Source organism: Pangasianodon hypophthalmus, chromosome 7 (assembly GCF_027358585.1).
Source record: "Pangasianodon hypophthalmus isolate fPanHyp1 chromosome 7, fPanHyp1.pri, whole genome shotgun sequence".
NCBI classification, from domain to species: domain Eukaryota; kingdom Metazoa; phylum Chordata; class Actinopteri; order Siluriformes; family Pangasiidae; genus Pangasianodon; species Pangasianodon hypophthalmus.
In genome coordinates, this window is record NC_069716.1 from 11,575,877 (window position 1) to 11,597,838 (window position 21,962).

General features: G+C 39.5%; 1 protein-coding gene and 1 long non-coding RNA gene across 4 annotated transcripts in view; one reads left to right on the forward strand and one right to left on the reverse strand.

Annotated features, from left to right (window-relative positions):
* Window positions 1–7,422, reverse strand: part of LOC113542750 (ephrin-B1) — a 64,092-nt gene extending 56,670 nt beyond the window's left edge. For 2 of the 3 annotated variants that reach the window (XM_026940470.3, XM_026940471.3), the window contains exon 1: window positions 6,679–7,422. In XM_026940470.3, the coding sequence (XP_026796271.1) occupies window positions 6,679–6,794 (116 nt within the window). In that variant the 5' untranslated portion in view covers window positions 6,795–7,422. The remainder of the gene's footprint in view (window positions 1–6,678) is intronic. The other variant, XM_053235259.1, reaches the window with a different exon arrangement.
* LOC128318569 (uncharacterized) overlaps window positions 1–21,962 on the forward strand; it is a 115,289-nt gene that overhangs the window by 48,372 nt on the left and 44,955 nt on the right. The gene's annotated exons all lie outside the window — the stretch shown is intronic.

Below are 21,962 nucleotides of genomic sequence, written 5' to 3' on the forward strand. Positions count from 1 at the left end.
GGCCAAGTCAACATTGTATATGGTTGTATGTGTATATAATAACATTTGCATTGTCTCTTCACTGTTGACAGCAACAACAACAAAAAAAAACTGCTCTGCTTCTCCAGTCCACATTGTATAAAACTGTCCACTAATTTTTTTTTTTCAGGCTTAAAGACAAGCTCTTGTATTTTATATTTTTAGCATGTATCATACTTTTTTGTATAACAGAACATAAAAATGAAACTCACCTAGATATTCATACAAAAAATATCTAGGGCCTTATTATGTCTATGTTTAAATATGTTCTTTTACAACAATATTTATAACTGTAATTAAAATGAAAAAAAAAGAAAGAAAGAAAGAAAGGCTTTAGAGAAAAATGCACCAATATTCACCAGGGGCAAGGCTCAAAACAAATTTGGTGCAGAGACACTTTTGGGTAAATGGAAAAAGTTTCATTAATTAAAATTAATTAAATAATGAATTAAGATTTTTTTTTTGGATATAGAAACAAAGCCAATGAAGGGGCAATCACAGGGCTACATTCTAGCACACTACAGACAAATAACCCAAACACTTGAGGCAGCCAAGATGCACATTGACTTTGATGTGGCCGGTGTGTTATGTTTCATAATGTTGCCACAACATGGACAACTCCTGACCATTTCTTTGTCTCCTTTACCCTGACTCAAACTGACTCAAAAAAAGTTTGACATCAAAATTTTTTAGCAGCCCTGTTCTTGGTTCTCAGGTTAGTTTCCACAGTTGCATATGGATTTAATAGCTAAACACATAAAAATAAACACGGGAGGTAAAAGAAAACAGCTGAAGCAAAGATGAAACAGCTTCTTTCCAATGACTAAAAAAATGCCTGAGCCAAATAGACTATAATAAGATCCTGACGGAGAGGAGAGAAAAGCAGAACCCCGACAGTTTCAAATGGATGTGGAAGGGAGGGCAAGCATGCACTGCCAAAATGGGCTCATTGGAACATCTACCTCTCCCTGTGCTCCACACCAAGCCATAACAGTGACATCTTCATTATATACACTGATCAGCCATAACTTTAAAACCACTGACAGATGAAGTGGATACCACTGATTATTTCATTACAGTGCCACCTGTCAATGGGTGGGATATATTAGGCAGCAAGTGAACAGTCAGTTCTTGAAGTTGATGTGTCGGATGCAGGAAAAATGGGCAAGTGTAAGGTTCTGAGTGACTCTGACGAAGGGCCAAATTGTGATGGCTAGATGACTGCGTCAGAGTATCTCCAACACAGCAGGTCTTGTGGGGTGTTCCCGGTATGCAGTGGTTAGTACCTACCAAAAGTGGTCCAAGGAAGGACAACCAGCAAACCTGCAACAGGGTCACCGGCGCCCAAGGCTCATCGATGTGCATGGGGAGCGAAGGCTAGCCCGTCTGGTCTAATCTCACAGAAGAGCTACTATAGCACAAATTGCTGAAAAAGTTAATGTTGGCTATATTGTCAGAACACACCGTACATCATAGCCTGCTGCGTACTGGGCTGCGTAGCCACAGACCAGTCAGAGTGCCCATGCTGACCCCTGTTCACTGCCAGAAGCACCTGCCTGTTCAGGAATGGTTTGAGGAACATAACAAAGAGTTCAAAGTGTTGATTTGGCCTCCAAATTCCCCAGATCTCAATCCGATCAAGCATCTGTGGGATGTGCTGGACAAACAAGTCCGAACCATGGAGGCCCCACCTCGCAACTTACAAGACTTAAAGGATCTGCTGCTAACATCTTGGTGCCAGATACCACAGCACACCTACAGAGGTCTTGTGGACATGCCTTGAAATGTCAGAGCTGTTTTGGTGGCACAAGAGGGACCTGCACAATATTAGGCAGGTGGTTTTAATGTTATGGCTGATCAGTGTAGGTTAACTATTTATATTATATCTATGCATGCATTTTTATAATTTTACTTTTACATTTTAGTTTATTATAAATTTATTATTATTAAAAAATAGTTTATTTATTATTTAGTTTATTATTAAATTTTTATTTTACGTTATCTTATTTTATCTTTATTTTTTACTTTATTTCTTATATGTATTTGTCTTATGTATATATCTTATCTTAAATCAAGAAGATCCTAAAGAGGCAGCTGATCTTTATTTTTGGGTTAATCAGAATCACTTCAGTTATGACAAGTGATTGATAATTACTTTTAATCATGAGTTTGAATGTGATTGGTTAATTCTGAAGACAGTCATATGCCCAATTATAAGTGGTTGTGCAACCAGGTTATTGTAAGTTTTTTCTTTTTCTTTTTTTTCCTAAAATGTTTGTTTGTTTTTCATTTGAATTTCGTTGGTTGCTATATCCCATTGGTATTGGTAAATTGGTATAAGATCTGAAATGATTTATCTTGGTTTCATTTTTTTTACATTACAAAAACCTGCAATTTTAACAGGTGCGTGCAGACTCTTTATATCCACTGTATATATAAATTATGCAAATGTGCACATATGTGGAACAAAATATTTGTTTATGGTTTTGTTAATAGAATAAGCCTTTTCGGTTCCTATAGTGTGAATGAAGTGTTGGGGGGTATGCAAGGATCAGTTGGGAACCCCTACAGCAAAGTGATTGAGCCTGGCCGTCACAGCTGCCACACAGCTTGGAGTGCAGAGGCCCATTGTCTTGGGAGCTGAGCAGGGACAGTAACCACATGATTTTCATCCAGGCCTTTCTTAACTGCAGACTGAGCACCATTTCATGCTGGGAGTTTGCATTGAAATGCCTGAACAGGGATATTAAAGTCCCGGCAGAATGGGTTAAAAACTGTCCAAAAGAACTCCCCCTCCCATCTCTAAAGTCAAAAATGCACACTAGGTAGTGTGATGGTTGCCTCAAGAAGCACCAGTATGAGGCGTGGGAAGGGTCAAAATATATGAGACAAGAATTCCCAATAAATCAAACAGGGCTCCAATCTGACACACAGGCCCAGAGCAGTAATAGCAGTAATAAAATAATAAAATCCTGTCATATGTTCTACTATTTGTATGCCTGTCTAAGGATTTTCATTTCTTTTCTCTTAATCCCATGGGTGTACTAGAAATGTTTTATAATAAATATTGAGGACTGCAAGCTTACATCTGGTGCAGTGACACATTTACTGAGTAGTGCAGCCAGCATTAACAGCATCATCTATTCAATTAGATCTGCACCCAGAAATGGGCTCTAATGGGTTTTGAAATGCCTGTCACATCCATCCGTTCCATGGCCCCTTCTACTCGGAGCAATGCCATAGTACAATGATCTCATGACACTGGTCCTTCTCCGATCTTTTCAAATCTCATACAAACTTTTCCCCCCTTTTCCTCTTTCCCCATACACCCTTTCTTCTTTTGCTGTCCTTTCCACCCCCCTGTGCCTAACATAGGGAAATAATCTGTGGCCTGAGTGTGAAGTGGTGAGTTGATGGGCTGTGCTATCCAATATTGAGGCTCAGCTTAGCGTTGACACCAGTTCACACTCTTCACCAGGCCTCCAATTTGCACTTTCAGCCTTGAAGGCAGTTGCTATGAATGAACTTCCTTTTTTTGGATGGGAGGGGACAGCGTCAGGACCAGCCTCATTAAATTTCAGGCACTGGCTCAAAAGTTGGAACCAGTGTTGCTAATAACATTTGCCATCGCAACTGAAGAATTCAGTGCCTATTTTCAAAACCATTTCATTTCAGACAATGAGCGCAATACCACAAGTGGCAGTAACAGAAGTTGTTTTGCACATTGGCAGGTAACTACTACCAAATGAATGCAACAAAAGGATTTTATGTTAATTTTATATTTTATCTATTTTAAGGCTTGTGAAGGGGTAACAGGTATTCATGTAAACACTAACCAATGCCTCTTGCTGAGAAAAATGCATGGAAAAGATATTGCCTATTGGAAAAGCTCTTAATGATGACTCCCAGACATCAAGGTGCATGAAAAGAGCAACCAGTATTGTGAGTAAAAGAGCAACACAGCTGTGCAAGATATCTCTTTAAACCCAAGGCAGACCAGTTGCTTCTTATAAGCAAAATAGCAGTTCATCTGGTTCTCACACAACGACGAGTTTCAGTTGGGCATTCTTCCCCTGGCCTAAGGAATTCTGAGAAGGCTCCTAGTTCCTGCTCTTTGTAATGGAGATCCACAGCACTGCAAATGCTTTAAACACCCTACATTTTGTATATAAATTTTGTCTTAATATTTTAGCAGGACTATCTTATGCCTGCTTCATCAGTGTGTCAACAGCAAAAAAAAAAAAAAAAAAATTCAACATTACGAGAGTTTTATGTTAGATAATAGACATTTCTGATTTAAAAAAAAAAACCTTCATCAAGGTTGTCTGGGATTTTACCTGCAGAGACAGAAGAACTGTGGTAGGTTTTCCTGAGAAAACTGCAGTTTACCTAAGGAGAATTTATGCAATTTTAAACAAAAAATTATTATTTGATTTTAGTGGTTGTTTAACTACTTAGCGCTCAATATAATAAGTCATTTATTTAAAAAATAATAAATTCATTTTTACGTTACAGAATTTTTTAGATGTGCCTAAGACTTTTGCACAGTACTGTATATATCAGTTGGATCAGAGCCTAGGAGAGGGGGGAAGGGGATCGTGGCAGTTTTCCTGGGAAGTTTTCATGATTAGAACAGAGAATGACACTTATGATCACAGAAATGCCTCTGCTGATGTCAGGACTACCCCTCACCAACTGACAGTAAATCTATAGGCCACTCAGGAACTCACAATTTATTGTACATGACACTGAAGCTAAACCAGGAAAGAGTAAAGGATCGTATTGGAGACCTTCAAGCGGAGAAAACAAAGTAGCTGGAACAGAGGTGGCAGTTTCTGTGCAAATGCACTCTCGCTTTATTTCCGTTTGCTGGGCTTGTTTACAGCCTGGCCTGGATAAATATTGGGATACTGACCTTCCTCAAATGTGTCATATGTAGATGAGATGAGAGCTCCAAAAAAATCACAGCATCTCGAAACTGCTGCCTGTTTTGTATTTTCCCTTGCTTTTGTTTTTAAGAGGGATGCACAAAATACAGTACTTATGGTCTTGAATTGGGAGTAGTGTCTAAAATCTCAGATTTAACATGTAAATGTATTCCAAACTTGAAACAGTTGAAACAGTTCAACTCTCACACTAAGCAGCACATTTTTTTGCAAAAGACAGTTACCTCAACTTGGGGGTAGCAATATCAGAATAAAATAAAATAAAATGGGCCAACCGTACTATCTTCTCACAAATAATTCATGGCCTGTTTTGGAGAGCTGTGTAGCACTGTATTGTTTTTGTTCCCAGCGAGGAAAAAAATAATTTATTAGCTGAATTAATTTATGAATTAATTTATTGGCTGAGTCAGCAGTTCCTTTATTTCTAAAGATCCTTTATTTCTAAGTTATCTGCAGATGTCGACCAGCTATACAAGTACGGTGACCACCAAAACTAACTGCAGCAAAACAATTAATTCTTTCTGGTCACTACGCACACAATATCTTTGAACTTTATCTTTCAGTAGCACTTAATTTATTTCCAGAGTCTTAGTGAGCCCATGGCTGAACACATGCATTTTTAATCAGTTGGTGGGTTGTAGTATAATATTTGTACTTTATTAGTACATTTGCATGAATAGAAATTGCAAAAGAAGATGGATATTTACTGGTTTGTGTTAGTACGTAAATTAATGATCTTCAGCTAAACTTAAATACCAAAAGTAATTAACATTACCTTTTGAGAACAATTAAGGAATTGTTCAAACAACTGGTGGCAGCCAAAAAGAATTAATAAATTCTGCTTCAAATGTTTGTAGAACGTTTGAAGAAAATCAACTAATATTATGAAGTCATGTTTACAGGTAATTCACTGGTTAGTAAGAAAAAAAAAATCCTGATATAGTAAATATAACAAACAAATTTCCTGGTATAGTTTATAAAATGTACTGCAACTCCAGATTGATTTATCTTATTAAGTGAACTTCCTCACAGGTTTAAACCAGTTAGTATAATCAGGTATTTTCAGGAATGAAAATAAACAACTTTCAATTGCTATATTGAGGTAAATTACTTGAAATAAAACATCGAAATTCACTCTTATCACACTGACAGGTAAGAAGCTACACAACTCTTCTGTGGTGGTAAGGCAAATGTGCAACGTATACCTCGAATAATCCTACAAAACACGTTTATGTGTCTATATTAAAGTATTGACCATTTCTGACCCTACAGGCATCGACTATTAATGTATTGTTCATGGCTGTGCTATTAGGTCTATAATAAATGCATGCAGCAAAAGACTCAGTGTTAAATTAACACATGTCGCGTTTATAAACTCCTGGACACGAATGAACAACTTGAGTTATTTCAGCTTTAGCAATATTGCTATGCGATTATATACAATTTTGGCACTAACCGATAGGTTTGGGTAAAGTTCCCCTTAACACAGGCTGTTACAGTTCTGCTGGACTGTTAGTGATAATTCAATACTATATGTTTGGATTTCATAAAAACGTTTCTTAACTCAACAAACTAAAAGTTGGAGGTGTGCTTCCATCGTTGCAATGATATTTAATGCATACATCTAGTTTTGGGATGAGGTTCACGCTAAGAACACTGCTCATGTCAGAACTTGTATTAGCAAGGGGACAGGGAACATAGAAGCAATACTTACTTGGGATTTTGCGAGCTCCAAATTATGGTGTCCAAGGACTTGGCTAACGGTAGTGTGAACCTGCAGGCGACCATACAAATCCAGATGTAAAATGAACCGCAACCTCCTCCAGCCATTGCCAATGCTACCCGAGATGATTCTCAAATGGATATATTAAAATTAGCGCTGGTTGTCATTATGGAGCATGGTGGACTCATATCCCTCCGAGCTGCTCCTTCTCGCAGTTTTACAGAACAAGTCTTTGTCTGAACCACATAAAAAATTTAGACTGAGTAGACCCCGTGACCAAATGTTAACAGTTCGTAAATGAGTTATTCCATTAAAACCGTGGCTTCACACTGCGAAATTTATCACTGCATCAAAAAAGGTGCATCGGATCGCCGTTAAGCGTTTTAAAAACCTGATTTCGACAGAGGTACTGCAGCCAAGGCTGAATATCCGCGTTATTGTTATCGCTCGGCACAGAAACGGGACTTCTGCCTGTCGCTGCGATACATCACGAACCGCGGTTTTGTGCATCTGTCCAGATAACTCATTTTACGTCTCGCCACCGGATTTGGTCTCGTTACCGCGAAATTCCAAGGTGATTCTTTTATTCAGAAGCTCTGCTTCGCGCGGTTATCTTTCATCACACGCTGCAAACTCAGGTTTATTTTCTCAGAGGTGGACGCAACTTCGATTCACCGCGCAGCGTGCAGTGGCGATTGGACCGGTAGCGCGCGTGCCTCTTTCTGAATGCGTAGGTCACGCAGGAGGCCGTTCGTGCAGACTGGGTCAGCCCCCTTCAACGCACCATAGCCAATCACAGCACAGATCCAACATCGCGGTTTTCCTCATGTTCGGAAAACGTGGACCAAAGCTACAGTGCGTAGGGCTTTTTTTGTTGTTATTGTTGTTGTTGTTGTTTTATTTTTTGTTTTGTTTTTGGTTAAGCATGAAAACATAAGCATGTCTACTCTAAAACACGATATTCCTGAGCTGCTGTCAGTCGCCCTCGGAAATTTATAATAATTCAGAGTAACTGACCAAGCTGTGCAGTTCTATTTGAAGACAAATTTCAAAGCACCAGCTCATATGTGTTCAATAAACATCCAAATGCTCATGATAATTGAAGTCAAAGGCACAAAAAAAAAGAGGTAGAAGAAGAAGAAACGCAGGACAGCCTGAAAACTCAACGGAACTGCACAAGACATATCATAACAGAAAGAAAACTTCAGTTTGGCCAGGGGTTCCAAAAGACCCCAAAGTGACATTATGAACTGTCTGCAACACCAAGCCTTGATCAACCTACATTATTTTAAAATTCCAGATTTATAATATAGGACTAATGTAACATTTGACTATTTTATGTCAGTAATATACGTATTACCAAAGGAATATTGCACTGACTTACCAGTCTAGTAGGAAGTGTTGTGTTGTTACAGTAAAATAATCCATGCTGGGGTTGTGTGATATGGTCCAACGCACAGCAGAAGAGACTGGTTATACTTGGAGCATGACTTTGTGTGTGCATGCACCAGCAGCAGCAATATGAGCAGCATTGGTCACACACCAGTGAAGATTTAAAAGCAACATTCACCTGATGGCACATCACAGCCAAAACATCCTTGACTGTCAGGTCTCCAAATTGAACTATAAAATGTTTAGTGATTATATGCACAGCAATGTTAAAAACACTGATGAATTCTGCCTCTCTTAAAACTTTCCAGCGCCGCCGTGATTATTGTCATGGTCTGAACCTCAAACTGAAAACTCTTTCCTATATCTTGCTGAACTATGCTAGTGCTGCATTTCATTATAGTGAAAAAGACAAATAAAATGTACACTATTAATTTAAATGTGGCTTATCTAAATGTGACTCACAGTAACGTTCAAAAATAAAATCAATCTTTGATATTTCTAATTCTATTTCTAATATTAATTTGTAAAATAAGTGAATGAAACAGAATAGGAAATTGTGAGTTTCTCTTGTGATCCTACTTTGTGAATTAAGCAACCCCATGTGGGGTCATGACCCCTAGTTTGGGAACCCCTGATTTAGGTATTGTGTTGTGCTGTGTTCTGATCTTGCAGAAAGAACATTAGAGTAGAACGTTAGATTGTGGAACTGCTCGGTTGGGTTGGAGATTCACAAATACAGCACTGTGGGATTACAATAAATGATGATGTCAATGTTAGCAAGCTAACTAGCTAACATTAGCATGCAACGTAAATGACAAATTCTTGGTAAAGGAAAGATATTTTGTTCTTTTATGTAGTCACACTGATTTTTGTACTACTTAGAGCTCGATAAAGGTGGCAGATCCCATTCCAAATTTAGTCCCCCCTTCACTGTTGTAATAACCTTCGCTCTTCTGAGAAGGCATTCCACTAGATTTTAGAATGTGGCTTGTACGGATTCAGCCACAAGAGCGTTAGTGAAGTCAGCCACTGATGTTGGGCAAGAAGGTCTGGTGCGTAGTCAACATTCCAATTCATCCCAAAGGTGAGAAGGTCAGGTGTCCACATACATTTGGCTATATAGTGTATATTGTCTGCTTAAATTAGCCCACCACAAACCACATAATACGTATGTAGGTACACCAATGGTGTTTATTATTTAGGCATCTTATTTAGCTCAGAGAATACTTGTTGAATGTTTATTATGTGCTGCTCACAGCCTTTAGATAAATGTGTGCACTAGTTCACAATGCAAAAATTCTAATTCTTACATCCTGTAACTTTAAATATGTAAATTAGGTAAACCCAAAGTCAACCAGTACTTTTGTGTAAAGACCTTTTGTTTCAGTTCATTACGCCAGTGGTTGTGGGGTCTCTGGAGGACTAGTGGATTTGATTTCCGGCCAGGGAACCAACCCTAGCCACTGGGGTTGCATGCAACAGTGTGCTCTCAGTGCCGGTCCCAAGCCCGGATAAAATTGGGGAGGGTTGCGTCAGGAAGGGCATCCGGCGTAAAAACTGCTCCAAATCAAATAGGCAGACCAATGATCCACTGTGGCCACTCCCTAACGGGGAGCAGCCGAAAGAAGAACGACAGCAACAACATTATGCCAGTGGTTCTCAAAGTTATGACCAAGAACTTAGAGGAATGCGTGAATTGTAGCCACTCTACTGGGAAGGGTTTCTGCTAGATTTTGGAATGTGGCTTTGGGGATTTATGCCCATTCAGCCACAAGAGCATTAGTGATGTCGGGCAGTGATGTCGGGCAAGAAGGCCTGGCATGAGTGGGCATTACAGTTCATCTCAGAGGAGTTCAGTGTTCTATTTTCTGAGGTCAGGGCTCTGTGTGGGCCACCTGAGTTGTTCCACATCAACCTTGGCAAATTATGTCTTTATGGACCTCGCTTTGTGCACAGGGGCATTATCATTCAGGAACAGCTTTGGGCTAGGCCTCTTTAGTTCCAGCAAAGGGAAATCATAATTCTACAGCATACAAAGTTTCTAAACAATTGTGTGCCTCCAACATTTTGGCAACAGTTTGATGAATGCCCAAATATGGGTGTGATGGTCAGGTATCCACACACTTTGGGCCATTTAGTGTACTTTCAAGATCTCCAAGGGTCTTGGTATGTCTGAAAGTATTAAAAAAAAAAAAAGCTTTTGACTTAAGTCAAAATTTGTTATTTAAAATTTGGACATGGAAAAAAGTATTTGAGTTCTGAAAAGCCTCTATCCAACACCAAAAATAATAGGTTTTTACATACAACAGCCAAATTTCTACACTGAATTCTGGAACTGATTGATCAGGTCAGGCTTAAAAATAAAGCTTTTGGGCTGTATCAACAGTGAGTACAGTACAAAACTCAGAATGCATGTTAAATATATAATGAGGTGTGGGACTGGTTTGAGTGTGATGGGTGATCTATCTATTTTGTATTATATTTATATAGTTTATGTATTATGTCACCCCTAGACTTTATTGTGCAACTGACCAACACTCTAAAATGGAGTGGAGGCTACCGAGATCATGAGTGATAACTGTATGAGCAGAAGATTGCTTAATTGTATTACAACATGACTGCAAAAAATATGACATACAAAAAGGACTTCAAGCCCTTTAATGCCCTCTGTGTGTATAAATAGAACTATTTCAACACATCAGTTTTGCAGTCGAGGCCAAATGTTTACATACACCTAGAGTAAAGATATTCTTTCTCAGTATTTTTTCCACACACTTCATGTTACCATACAGTTCTTTTGGCAAGTCAGTTAGGGCATCTACTTTGTTCATATCAGAGGTAATTTAATGATAATAATGGTAAAAATCATTTAAAATATTAGATTAGAGTCAGATTAGAGACAGATTTATTTCACTTTATACCATGGGAAAATCCTGAGAAAAAAAAATTGCGTACCCCAAGCATTTGATACAAGTTAAGCAATGTAAAGACCATGCCACCAAACAATAGCGGATAAATGTTTGACCCACTGAAAATATGATATAGTAATTAAAACCTGTAAATAAATGTTTCTTAGCTATTAGTTTGACTTTACACAGGAAACATATGGTACCATGAAATGTGTGGAGTTGTGAAAAAGTGAGTTTTAATGTCTTTAGCCTTGGTGCATGTATACTCAGTTGTATGCTTTATTACCAGTCAGACTGTCCAGAGGTCAAGTGTTCTCAACCAGATTTACCGACAGGAGAATATTAATCCTATACAGTAGGTGAAACATGTGTAATGGTTTACTCTTAGCCTTAAAGGACTGAAAGTCACTTACTCACTAACTACTTGAAAAGCAGTGTAAATATAAAAAATGAGATTCTCAAGCAAAGGAAAAGTAAAGCTAGTTTCTGATTACTAGTTTCTGATCACAATATTTAAAAGTATAGGAATACAATGGAGAAGCATTGTATGCCTTTAAACATTAGACTCTTTTAAATATGACCACTATCTTTTATGGAAAATTTTCTTAAAATACCATGGCAAAACAAAATGATTAACGGGGGAACTTGTTTTTATGTGTTTTTAAACGGCTATATAGCTTTTCAGACCTTCAGATTTTTCTGTCGTGGTTTGATTCGTTAGGGCAGCAGGCCATTTCCTTGACATAATAGCAATATAACCACCCTGCACTGTCAACACCCTTGAAAATATAATTTCAGAAGTTTACCTGGCGATAACAGCTTTTTGTCTCATTAACTCTCTCTTTATATATCAGTTGTAATGGCCACCTTGTTGTTCACAGGCCCTACATTAGGTTAGTTACACAGAGGGGGCAGTTGTGGCCTAATGGATAGAGAGTCGGCCTTGCAACCCAAAGGTGAACCTGAAGGTTGTGGGTTCAAGTCTCAGGGTGCCACAGCAAAAAAGGCTGTCCACTGCTGTGTGTGTGTTAAATGCAGATGGTTTAAATGCAGAGCACAAATTCCGAGTATGGGTCACCATACTTGGCCACAAGTCACTTCACTTCACTTCAGAGGGTAATATCTCTCTCAGCAGGAAACTGTGATCATGTATACACTGTATAACATAAAAACAGTTTTCATATATTAAAATGATCCATCTTCACATTTACTCAAGAATAAATAATATTCTAATATTCTAATAATAATTATAAAAATATTATATTATAAAAATAATAATAATAATATAATAAAGAGCAAATAATAATTTTAAAAAATCAGTAGATGATATATTATATATAATATATATATAAATATATTATTTGCACATGCTTATTTGAAGTATGCATAGAATTACAGATATAAGGATATAAGGATTTCTGCAATAATGGAAATACAAGCATGTTATCCAGTATGATTTTCCTGAGCAACTTGTCTGTCAAACACTGCTTTGAGATGGCAAGGAAAAATGACTAATTGTGTGAGTGGGCCCAGGCTGTTCTGAGTAGAAAGAATGCCTACATAAGGGGGATTAGGGAATGACAAAAGCCGGTGCCTTTATCCAGTTTAATTAAGACACACTCATTTCATGTGTGATTTGCAGGACCTGCAGCTTCTGTAGCTCTCTCTGTGTCAATGCTAATGAAACATACACTTCAGCATAAGTGCTGTGCCTCAGCCAGGGTGTAATGATGGGAAGAGATGCAAGCAGCCCTATTTTGTTTTTAGATGTCTGTAGCCACTTGCTGCAAGACACAAAGATGTAAAAGGAGACTTCAAAGCTGCCTGTGAAAGGGTCACTTAATGGAAGGATAAGAAGTCCCCTAGACCACTCTGATCCGGCTGTCCTCCCTTGTTTGTCCCTCAACATGTCTTAAATAGAAATAGGGCCAGAGGATGTGGTCCATGATTCACTTGCTCTGGGTGATTTGCTGAAGGCAAAAAAATCAGAAAGGTTTTCTGTGTCTACCTTTTTTTTTTTTTTTTTACAAATAAATAAATTTATATGCCCACATTAAATAATAATGGAATGGAACACCGTGTCACATTTAGTTATTGTGACTTACTAAGAAGGCTTGGCTTGGTACATGCTTCAAGTAGCAAAACACAGTAAAACAGTAGAGTCTGGTAGCATTCTGCTAAGCTGTATATCACAGAATGCCTGCCATTTAGTATAAAGGCGGCTCCCATTACCACTTGTTTCAGTAATCCAGAGGTTTTGAAACCTCCCAAATGGTTTTATGCATTCATTCTGGGATTTTTTTTCCTCATGGAGAAGGGCTAAGGACTTCCCAGCATTCTTTGTGGCTGTTTTTTTTACCTTGCTTTCACAAGGCCCTGCAACATTTACTGTGGTCCTTTGTTTTATAAGGCTCTGTAAAAATATCTGTACCATTCCCTGATGTGGGGAAAAGAGGTGACGGGAGGCAGGCTGGGTTGGAGCACACGAAGCGGTTTTGTTGTTACTTTCACTTTTCCCTTTTTTACTTACTGTTCAGCTGTGCAGCTTTGAATCTCATGCGCATATATATACTGATCAGCCATTATGACCACTGACAGGTGAAGTGAATAATATTGATTATCTCATTACAATAGCACCTGTCAAGGGTTGAGATATATTAGGCAGCAGTGACCAGTCGGTTCTCGAAGTTGATGTGTTGGACGCAGGAAAAATGGGCAAGCGTAAAGATTAGAGAGACTTTGACAACGGCCAAATTGTGAAGGCTAGATTACTGGGTCAGAGCATCTTTAAAACGGCAGGCCTTATGGGGTGTTTCCAGTATGCAGTGGTTAGTACCTACCAAAAGTGGGCCAAGGAAGGGCAACCGGTGAACTAGCGACTAGGTCATGGGTCCCAAGGCTCACTGATGTGCGTGGGGAGTGAAGGTTAGTCCGTCTGGTCTGATCCCACAGGAGAGCTATTGTAGCACAAATTGCTGAAAAGTTAAAGCTGGCTATGATAGAAAGGTGTCAGAACACACAGTGCATCGCAGCTTGCTGTGTATGGGGCTGTGTAGCCACAGACCTGTCAGAGTGCCCATGCTGACTTCTGTCCACTGCCAAAAGTGCCTACAATGGACAGGTGAGCATCAGAACTGGACCACGGAGCAATGGAAGAAGGTGGCCTGGTTTGATAAATCGCATTTTCTTTTACATCATGTGGAAGGCCGTGTGCGTGTACATTGTTTACCAGGGGAAGAGATGGCACCAGCATGTACTATGGGAAGAACGCAAGCTGGCGGAGGCAGTGTGATGCTCTGGGCAATGTTCTGCTGGGAAACTTTGGGTCCTGGCATTCATGTGGATGCTATTTTGACACATAGCACCTACCTAAACATTGCTGCAGACCAGGTACACCCCTTCATGGCAAAGATATTCCCTAATGGCAGTGACCTCTTTTGGCATGATAATGCGCCCTGCCACACTGTAAAAATTGTTCAGGAATGGTTCGAGGAACATGACAAAGAGTTCAAGGTGTTGAATTGGCCTCCAAATTCCCCAGATCTCAATCCAGTCAAACATCTGTGGGGTGTGCTGGCCATCAAATCCGATCCATGGAGGCCCCACCTCACAACTTACAGGACTTAAAGGATCTGCTGTTAACGTCTTTGTGCCAGATACCACAGCACACCTTCAGGGATCTAGTGGAGTTCATGCCTCGACGGGTCAGGGCTGTTTTGGCAGCAAAAGGGGGACCAACACAATATTAGGCAGGTGGTCATAATGTTATGGCTGATCGGTACACACACACACACACACACACACACACACACACACACACACACACCGAGCTCTCCTCTCTCCAGCTCCCTCTCTCGAGGTGCTCATCTCTCCCCTCCTTATGATCTCCAGCTCACTGCAACACAGTACAATAATTAGGAAATTTCCCACAGGTGTGTGTAATCCATGTGGCTTACCTTCTCCCGCTCCGCCCTCCATTCACAAGATGGCTCTCAGCCATGCCTCTGCCTCCACATACCCCCACTGCCTGACTCGGGCCGGGGAGCCGTCCGGCCTGCCACCCACTCCCCCTGCCTGGTTGGAGAGGAAGTCTGTGACAGCCATCTGTCTGTGGCCTGTGGACCACCTGGACCTTGAATCCTAACAGGTAGTACTGGAGGATGAAAACTGCCCGCTTGATGGCCAGGCACTCTTTTTCTATGGTGCTGTACTTAGTGTCCTGCACGGAGAGCTTATGGCCGATGTACAGCACCTGGCATTCCTCTACCGCCACCACCTGGGACAACACCGCCCCCAGTCCAATGTGTCCATCTGCAAAACAAAGGGGACAGAGAAGTCAGGAGTATGCAACAGGGGATCTCCACAGAGTGCAGCCTTTACCTGCATGAAAGCCTGCTGGCATGACTCTGTCCATGATCTGGCACTCCCTTTTTAGTGAGATCAGTTAGAGGGCTGGTAAAGTCAGAATAATAAGGCACAAACCTAGCCCAGGAACTGTCTCACCTCCTTTTTGGTCTTGGGTCTCGGGTCGTGATCACTGCAGTCTTATCAATTTGGAGTTTGCTGCAAGTTCCCCCCATCTCAAGGACCTCAGAACAGCCCTCGGATGTTTCAGATGCTGCTACCAATCATTACTATGAATGCTAATGTCATCGAGGTATGAAGTGGCATAGTCATTGTGTCCATGAGTCATTGGAATGTCGCAGGAGCTCCAAACAAGCCAAACGGAAGTGTGGCAAACTGGTGTGAACAAAACAGAGTGGAAAAGGCCTTTTTTTCACAAGATAATGGAGTCAAAGGAATCTGCCAATATCCCTTTGTCAAATCAAGTCGAATAAAAATGAGCCACACCTCACCAATCGAGCAGGTTGTCAATGCGAGGCATTGGGTAAGCATCAAATTTAGACACCGTGCTGACTTTTATAAAGTCCTCAAGCTGTACGCCTGACCTCATAGTCAACAGTCCCAACCCGCTGTGTGACCTCAAAGGGCCCTTGCCACTTGGCGAGTAATTTAGAGCTTGATGTGGGAAGTAAAATGAATGGTGTTTATTCCCTTAGCCGAGTATATCTGTTATACAGTTGGGACTGGCCCTGATGCAAATTCTCCTGTGTTATGTGACTCAGAATGTGGAATTTTGCTCTCAGGTCAAGAACGTACGGAATTTCACTCTGACTGTTAGGAGGTCCCTCCTCCCAGTTTTCCCTAATGACATCTAGGATGCCATGAGGCTTTTGTCTGTATAATAACTCAAAGGGGGAATACCCTGTGGAGGCTTGCAGGACCTCTCCTACTGCGAATAACAGGGGCTCTAGCCATTTATCTAAATTCCGCAAATCATCGTGAACGAACATCCGAATCATGTTTTTAAGCATGCGATTAAACCGTTTGACCAGCTGCATGTGATTGAATCAGCTGTAAAAGTGTGATGGTTACAAAACTCATGAACACTCTTTGGTGGCTGGTGAGCCAGAAGAGGAGAACCCAGTACTGGAGGTTCTTACTGCACTTTTGGGCTTTGCTTCGAGGGTTAAGGCTACCTGCCCACTGGTGAGGTCAAGGGCGGAAATGAAATGGGCTCTCCCCTGGTGCTCCACTATATCGTCCACATGGGGAAAGGGGTAACTGTCGAACTCCAACAGTAGGGGATAATCAGAACACAAGAGAACCCACTCATAATGGCAGACACACTCTTGATTTAATACTAACATTTGGATTGAATATGGAAAATATAGTCACATTACCCCAGTCTGAAACTATCTCAGTTCATTACCTTATCTCATGTCAATGTATCTTAGTCATAATATATGCACTTCGCCATGCTACTGCGTCAAACATATATTCACATCAGATACTGTACATAATTTAACCTTGATTTAATCACCGTTTGACCCCACAGAACATGATCAGGTGACCGAATACTTGCCAATGTTCTGCTACACTCTAGATAATGTAGCTCCATTTAAAAGAATAGCAATTATAGCAAAAAAACTAACACCCGGTTACAACAATAACACATGCACCTTAAACAGACCACTTGAAAATTAGAATACAATTGGTGTCAAACTAACTTGGTAGTATTCCAAACAACATGGAAGGAGAGGTTTCTGAGATATAGAAAAGCTCTTAGTGCTACTAGATCAACGTATCTCTCCACCCTAATGGATAACAAAAATAATCCTAGAATTTTATTTAATACTGTATCAAAATTAATTAGGAATAAGACCACCACAGAAGCATGCACAACATCAATACACAGTAATGATGAATTCATTAATTTTTTCAATGACAAAATTAAAAATATCAAGCAAAAACTCAGATGATTAATTTAAAGCCAGACAATTTGATAACTAACCATGTTGTTTGGAATACTACCAAGTTAGTTTGACAATACCAGTGATTCTGACTCCTGCCCTCCGGACCTGCCTGATCCATCCTGATGCCCCACTTCTGCTTGGAGCCTTGCTCACCTGAAAATTGTTCACTGCTGCGGCATATTGCCCTGCATGGATAGCCTACAGATCACCGTGGGTTTACTGTGGATGGTACAATACAGACACCCTAAAGATGGCTGTGGATATTCTTTCTTGGATAGCCTTAAGACAGCAATTGCTCAGAACAGTTTACACTCAAGTTTCCATCACTGAACAGTTATGGAAACTTCAGTTTGATACAAGAAACTTAAAACTCTTTAAAAGTTTTAAGTCTTTTAAAACACTTGCTTGACTTTATAGTATACACTTATAGAAGTGGAATGATTTATGATCACAATATCTGGTTTCACCCAGATGAGGATGGGTTCCCTTTTGAGTCTGTTTCCTCTCAAGGGTTTTTCATCATTACCTCAGGGAGTTTTTCCCTTGCCACCATCACTTCTTGCTTGCTCATTAGGGATAAATTTAAATTAAACTTTTATATCCAGATTTCTGGAAAGCTGCTATGTAACAATATCCATTGTAAATAGTGCTATACAAATAAAACAGAATTGAATTGATTTGAATGAATTCTTGAATGGACGAGCTTAATTTACTAAATTTACTTAATTTGCAGTGCCAGCTATAACACATGACACTGTAGATGGTCACCCATGAAACTGAAATCTGAAATGAGCTGAAATTTGGTGTAGTGCATGGTTGTACTAATCTGTGAGTGGATTTCTACTGTTGACTGTGTTACTTCAAAAACATGGCCACTATCAGCCAATCAGTTTGCAGCACACATTTCACAGTATTACCATTGAACTACAGTCACATAAGTTGAACAGTATGTTCATTTTTGGTTGCTTTGATGTTCTATGCAAATTGGCAAGAACTAGCCACTAGTGGTGTGATCTGCAAAAGGTGCTTGCCCCATGCAGATTGCCACTTGCAGCTATATTTTTCTTCTTCTTCTTCTGATTCTCTACTGAAATGATTTGTGCAAACCAAGCAGTAAGTCTTATGGACATGAACCTTGGTCTATGGGTAGTACTCCATACCCCTACCCAGGCAATTGAGATGGAAGTTTACATTTTGGTCAATATCTCATGAACTGTGAGCCCTACAAACAAAATTATTAAAAAAATTTTTTTTAATGATTCCTTGGGTTCTCCCAAACAACAAAAGCCTCAAGAACCATTTAGCTACACTCACTTATATTTTTTTTACTAAACTCCATAATATGTGAAACTTAGGATGTTGGACCTCTTGGTGTCAACTTGGTGTCAATGTACTAAGGAAAGTGTGAAATTCAATAATTATCAAAAACATGTTGAGATTTGAAAACAATATGGCCACACATCAATTGATTCTGATGAGCTGGAGCCTAATTTTCTCAAACATCTGTAAATTATTTTTCCTTGCATAGATGCAGATAAATGTTTAAATGCTTATAACAAGATTCTGAGCTCAGAGACAAATTTTGGGTTGTGGTTTGACATATGGGGTGGAGCTAAGGTCAGATACTCTTTCTCAGTAACCATAAGTCTAATTGAGCTGAACTTTAGTTTGCTGTATCTCTGTACTAATCTGTAAACTGATTTTTGATGATGACCTAATTACTTTAAAAAAACGTAGCCACCATCAGCCAATCAGGTTTGAGAAGGCATTTGACAGGGTAAACATCATACTATTGTCATGAAAATCAAATTTGTGATCATTTGCATCATATGTGAAACCCACTTTTACAAACTTGTTCTAGGATCTTTTTGCCAATCTTCACAAATTTGGTGTCAAACTACTCAGAAGAATGTGAACCTTCTTCTTCTTCTTATGATTTTCCGCTGAAACAAATTGTGCAGACCAAACCATAAGTTGTACAAACATGAAACTTGGTGAACAGCTAGCACTTTGTGCCCATATCCTGGCAAGCAAGATGAGCACAATCAGCCAGTGGTGCTATAGTGCAACTGTTAATTTTCAGGCTATATCTCATGATCCATGAGGCTCTAGCCCATGATTCATTCCATGGATTTGTATGAAACATGATTACTTAAAAAACATGGCTGCTTTGGACAAATCAGATTTCATGAGGCATGTGACAGAGTTTCCATTGAGCTATAGTCATGTACTGTACAGTGGTGCTTGAAAGTTTGTGAACCCTTCAGAATTTTCTATACATCTATATAAATATGACCTAAAACATCATCAGATTTTCCTAAAGTCCTAAAAGTAGACAAAGAGTACCCAATTTTACAAATCTGACAAAAATATTATACTTGGACATTTATTTATTGAGGAAAATGATCCAATATTACATATCTGCGAGTGACAAAAATGTGTGAAAGTCTAGGATTAGTGGTCAATTTGAAGGTGAAATTATGACTCTGCCACTCATTGCCTGACACCCATGCTGCCACGCTATGATGACAGTGGCTCTCCAGCCACATTCCTCATTGCAGCCCATGATCCAGAAAACCAGAAACCCTTACTCTTCCTCCACCAGCACAACCATTCCCCCTCACTTCTCCACTGAATCAATAAACTCACACGTTTGCACTAATTCTGCCTGTAGTGTGTCTGTGTTCTGCCTGCCGCAGCTGCAAGATGCTATACCAAAGCCTGACCTTAGTCCAGTAGAAATGTTGTGGAAGGACCTGAAGCAAGCAGTTCATGTGGGGAACCCACAAACATTCCAGAGTTGTTCTGTACTGAGGAATGGGCTAAAATTCCTCCAAGCCGATGCGCAGGACTGATCAACAGTTACTGGAAACATTTAGTTGCAGTTATTGCTGCACAAGGGGTCACACCAGATACTGAAAGCAAAGGTTCACATACTTTTGCTACTCACAGATATGTAATGTTTGATTATTTTCCTCAATAAATAAATGACCATATCTCATTTGTTTAACTGGATTTTCTTTGTCTACTTTTAGGACTAGCGTGAAAATCTGATGATGTTTTAGGTCATATTTATGCAGAAATTATGCAAAATTCTATGGGTTCACAAACTTTCAAGCACCTCTGTAACTTGAAATGTAGGTTCAGTTTGGAACCTTCTAGTACCTGATGCAATCTCACTCAAAGAAGAAGGTGAACTTCAATGATTATCAAATCATTTTGAGACGTGTAAACAATATGGTAGCTACACATTAATCAATTCTAAGCAGGTGGTAAGCAACTTGAAACAAGGTTCTGAGGTCATCTGCAAAGGTTGGGGCATGGTCATCCATAGGGGCAGTCCAAATAACTGTTTCTCAGGAACCAAAAGTCCAACTGACCTAAAAATTGGTATGGTTTATCAATCTGCTAATCTGTAACTAGATTTTTAATCATCACTGAATTACTTTAAAAACATGGCTGCCCTCAGCCAATCATTTTTCAGCAGGCCTTTCAATTCAATTTTATTTATATAGTGCTTTTAACAATGGACATCGTCACAAAGCAGCTTTACAGAAATCCAGATTTATACATTTGAAATTCTAAATTTATAAATCTATCCCTATTGAGCAAGCCAGAGGTGACAGTAGCAAGGAAAAAGAGGGTGTGAGTGTGAGTGTGAATATACGGTAGGTTGATGATTCAACATGCTTATCTTAAGAGTACGAAATAAAATGTTATATTTTCCTTATGTTTTGTTTTCTAGCTCTTTGATAGCTCTGTAGCATGGCTGGTGATGTATCCATTGGCAGAGTGAACTGGTTGATTAAAAAAGATAGACATTGATATGTTGGTTTTATTTAATATTTTAAATGTGTGATTACTAATTTGTGTGTGGGTTTTTATTATAGGGCAACACACCAATTGCTATCTATTGTTTTAGAGTTTTAGTGCTCTGTTTGATTCATGTGTGTGTTTTTTAAAACGGAAATGGAGTATATTGGAAAGATTTTTTAAGCACACCTGTGGCTCATTGACTGTCACTGTGTATTACTGTTTCACCTTTGTCAATGACAATGCATGCCCTCAAATACATACTCTGGGTAAAATCAGGGTATTGTAAAATGTTTAAACTTTTATGCTAGAGTTGATTAGGATTACTGTGAGCCCTAAGGTGACATTCTGTATGTTTGTTTCTTTTATGATTCTCCCAGGTGGCATCACTTTTGCGGTGGACTCAAATGCGGTGTTTTGAGTTTTGGATGCAGTGGTTTGTAGTGGGGTTTCACAGGTTAAAGATAGAGGGTGTGTTGATCTGATTTCTTCCTTTGAATCATTTTTTTTTCTCACTCCATCTGTACATCAGTGTACTGCCTGGGTTTGTTCTTTTTTGTTTTATTTTGTTTCCATATACCCATTATTACCTGAATGTTGAAGTTTTTTATGATGGTCAATAAAACGGCTCTGTAAAAGCTTCATTTAAACATGAAAGTATACTTGGTTGGGCTCACTGGGTGAGCTGGGTTACACATGCCTTCCTTGTACCCAGAGAGATGGTGGGACCAGTCGAGCAGTACTTGAGGATCAAAGGGAGCATGGTACAGTGCAGCATGTGATAAGTAATATAAGGTAGGTGGGTGCTGGTCATTTTTTTTTTTTCTTGGTAGGCAAGCATCAG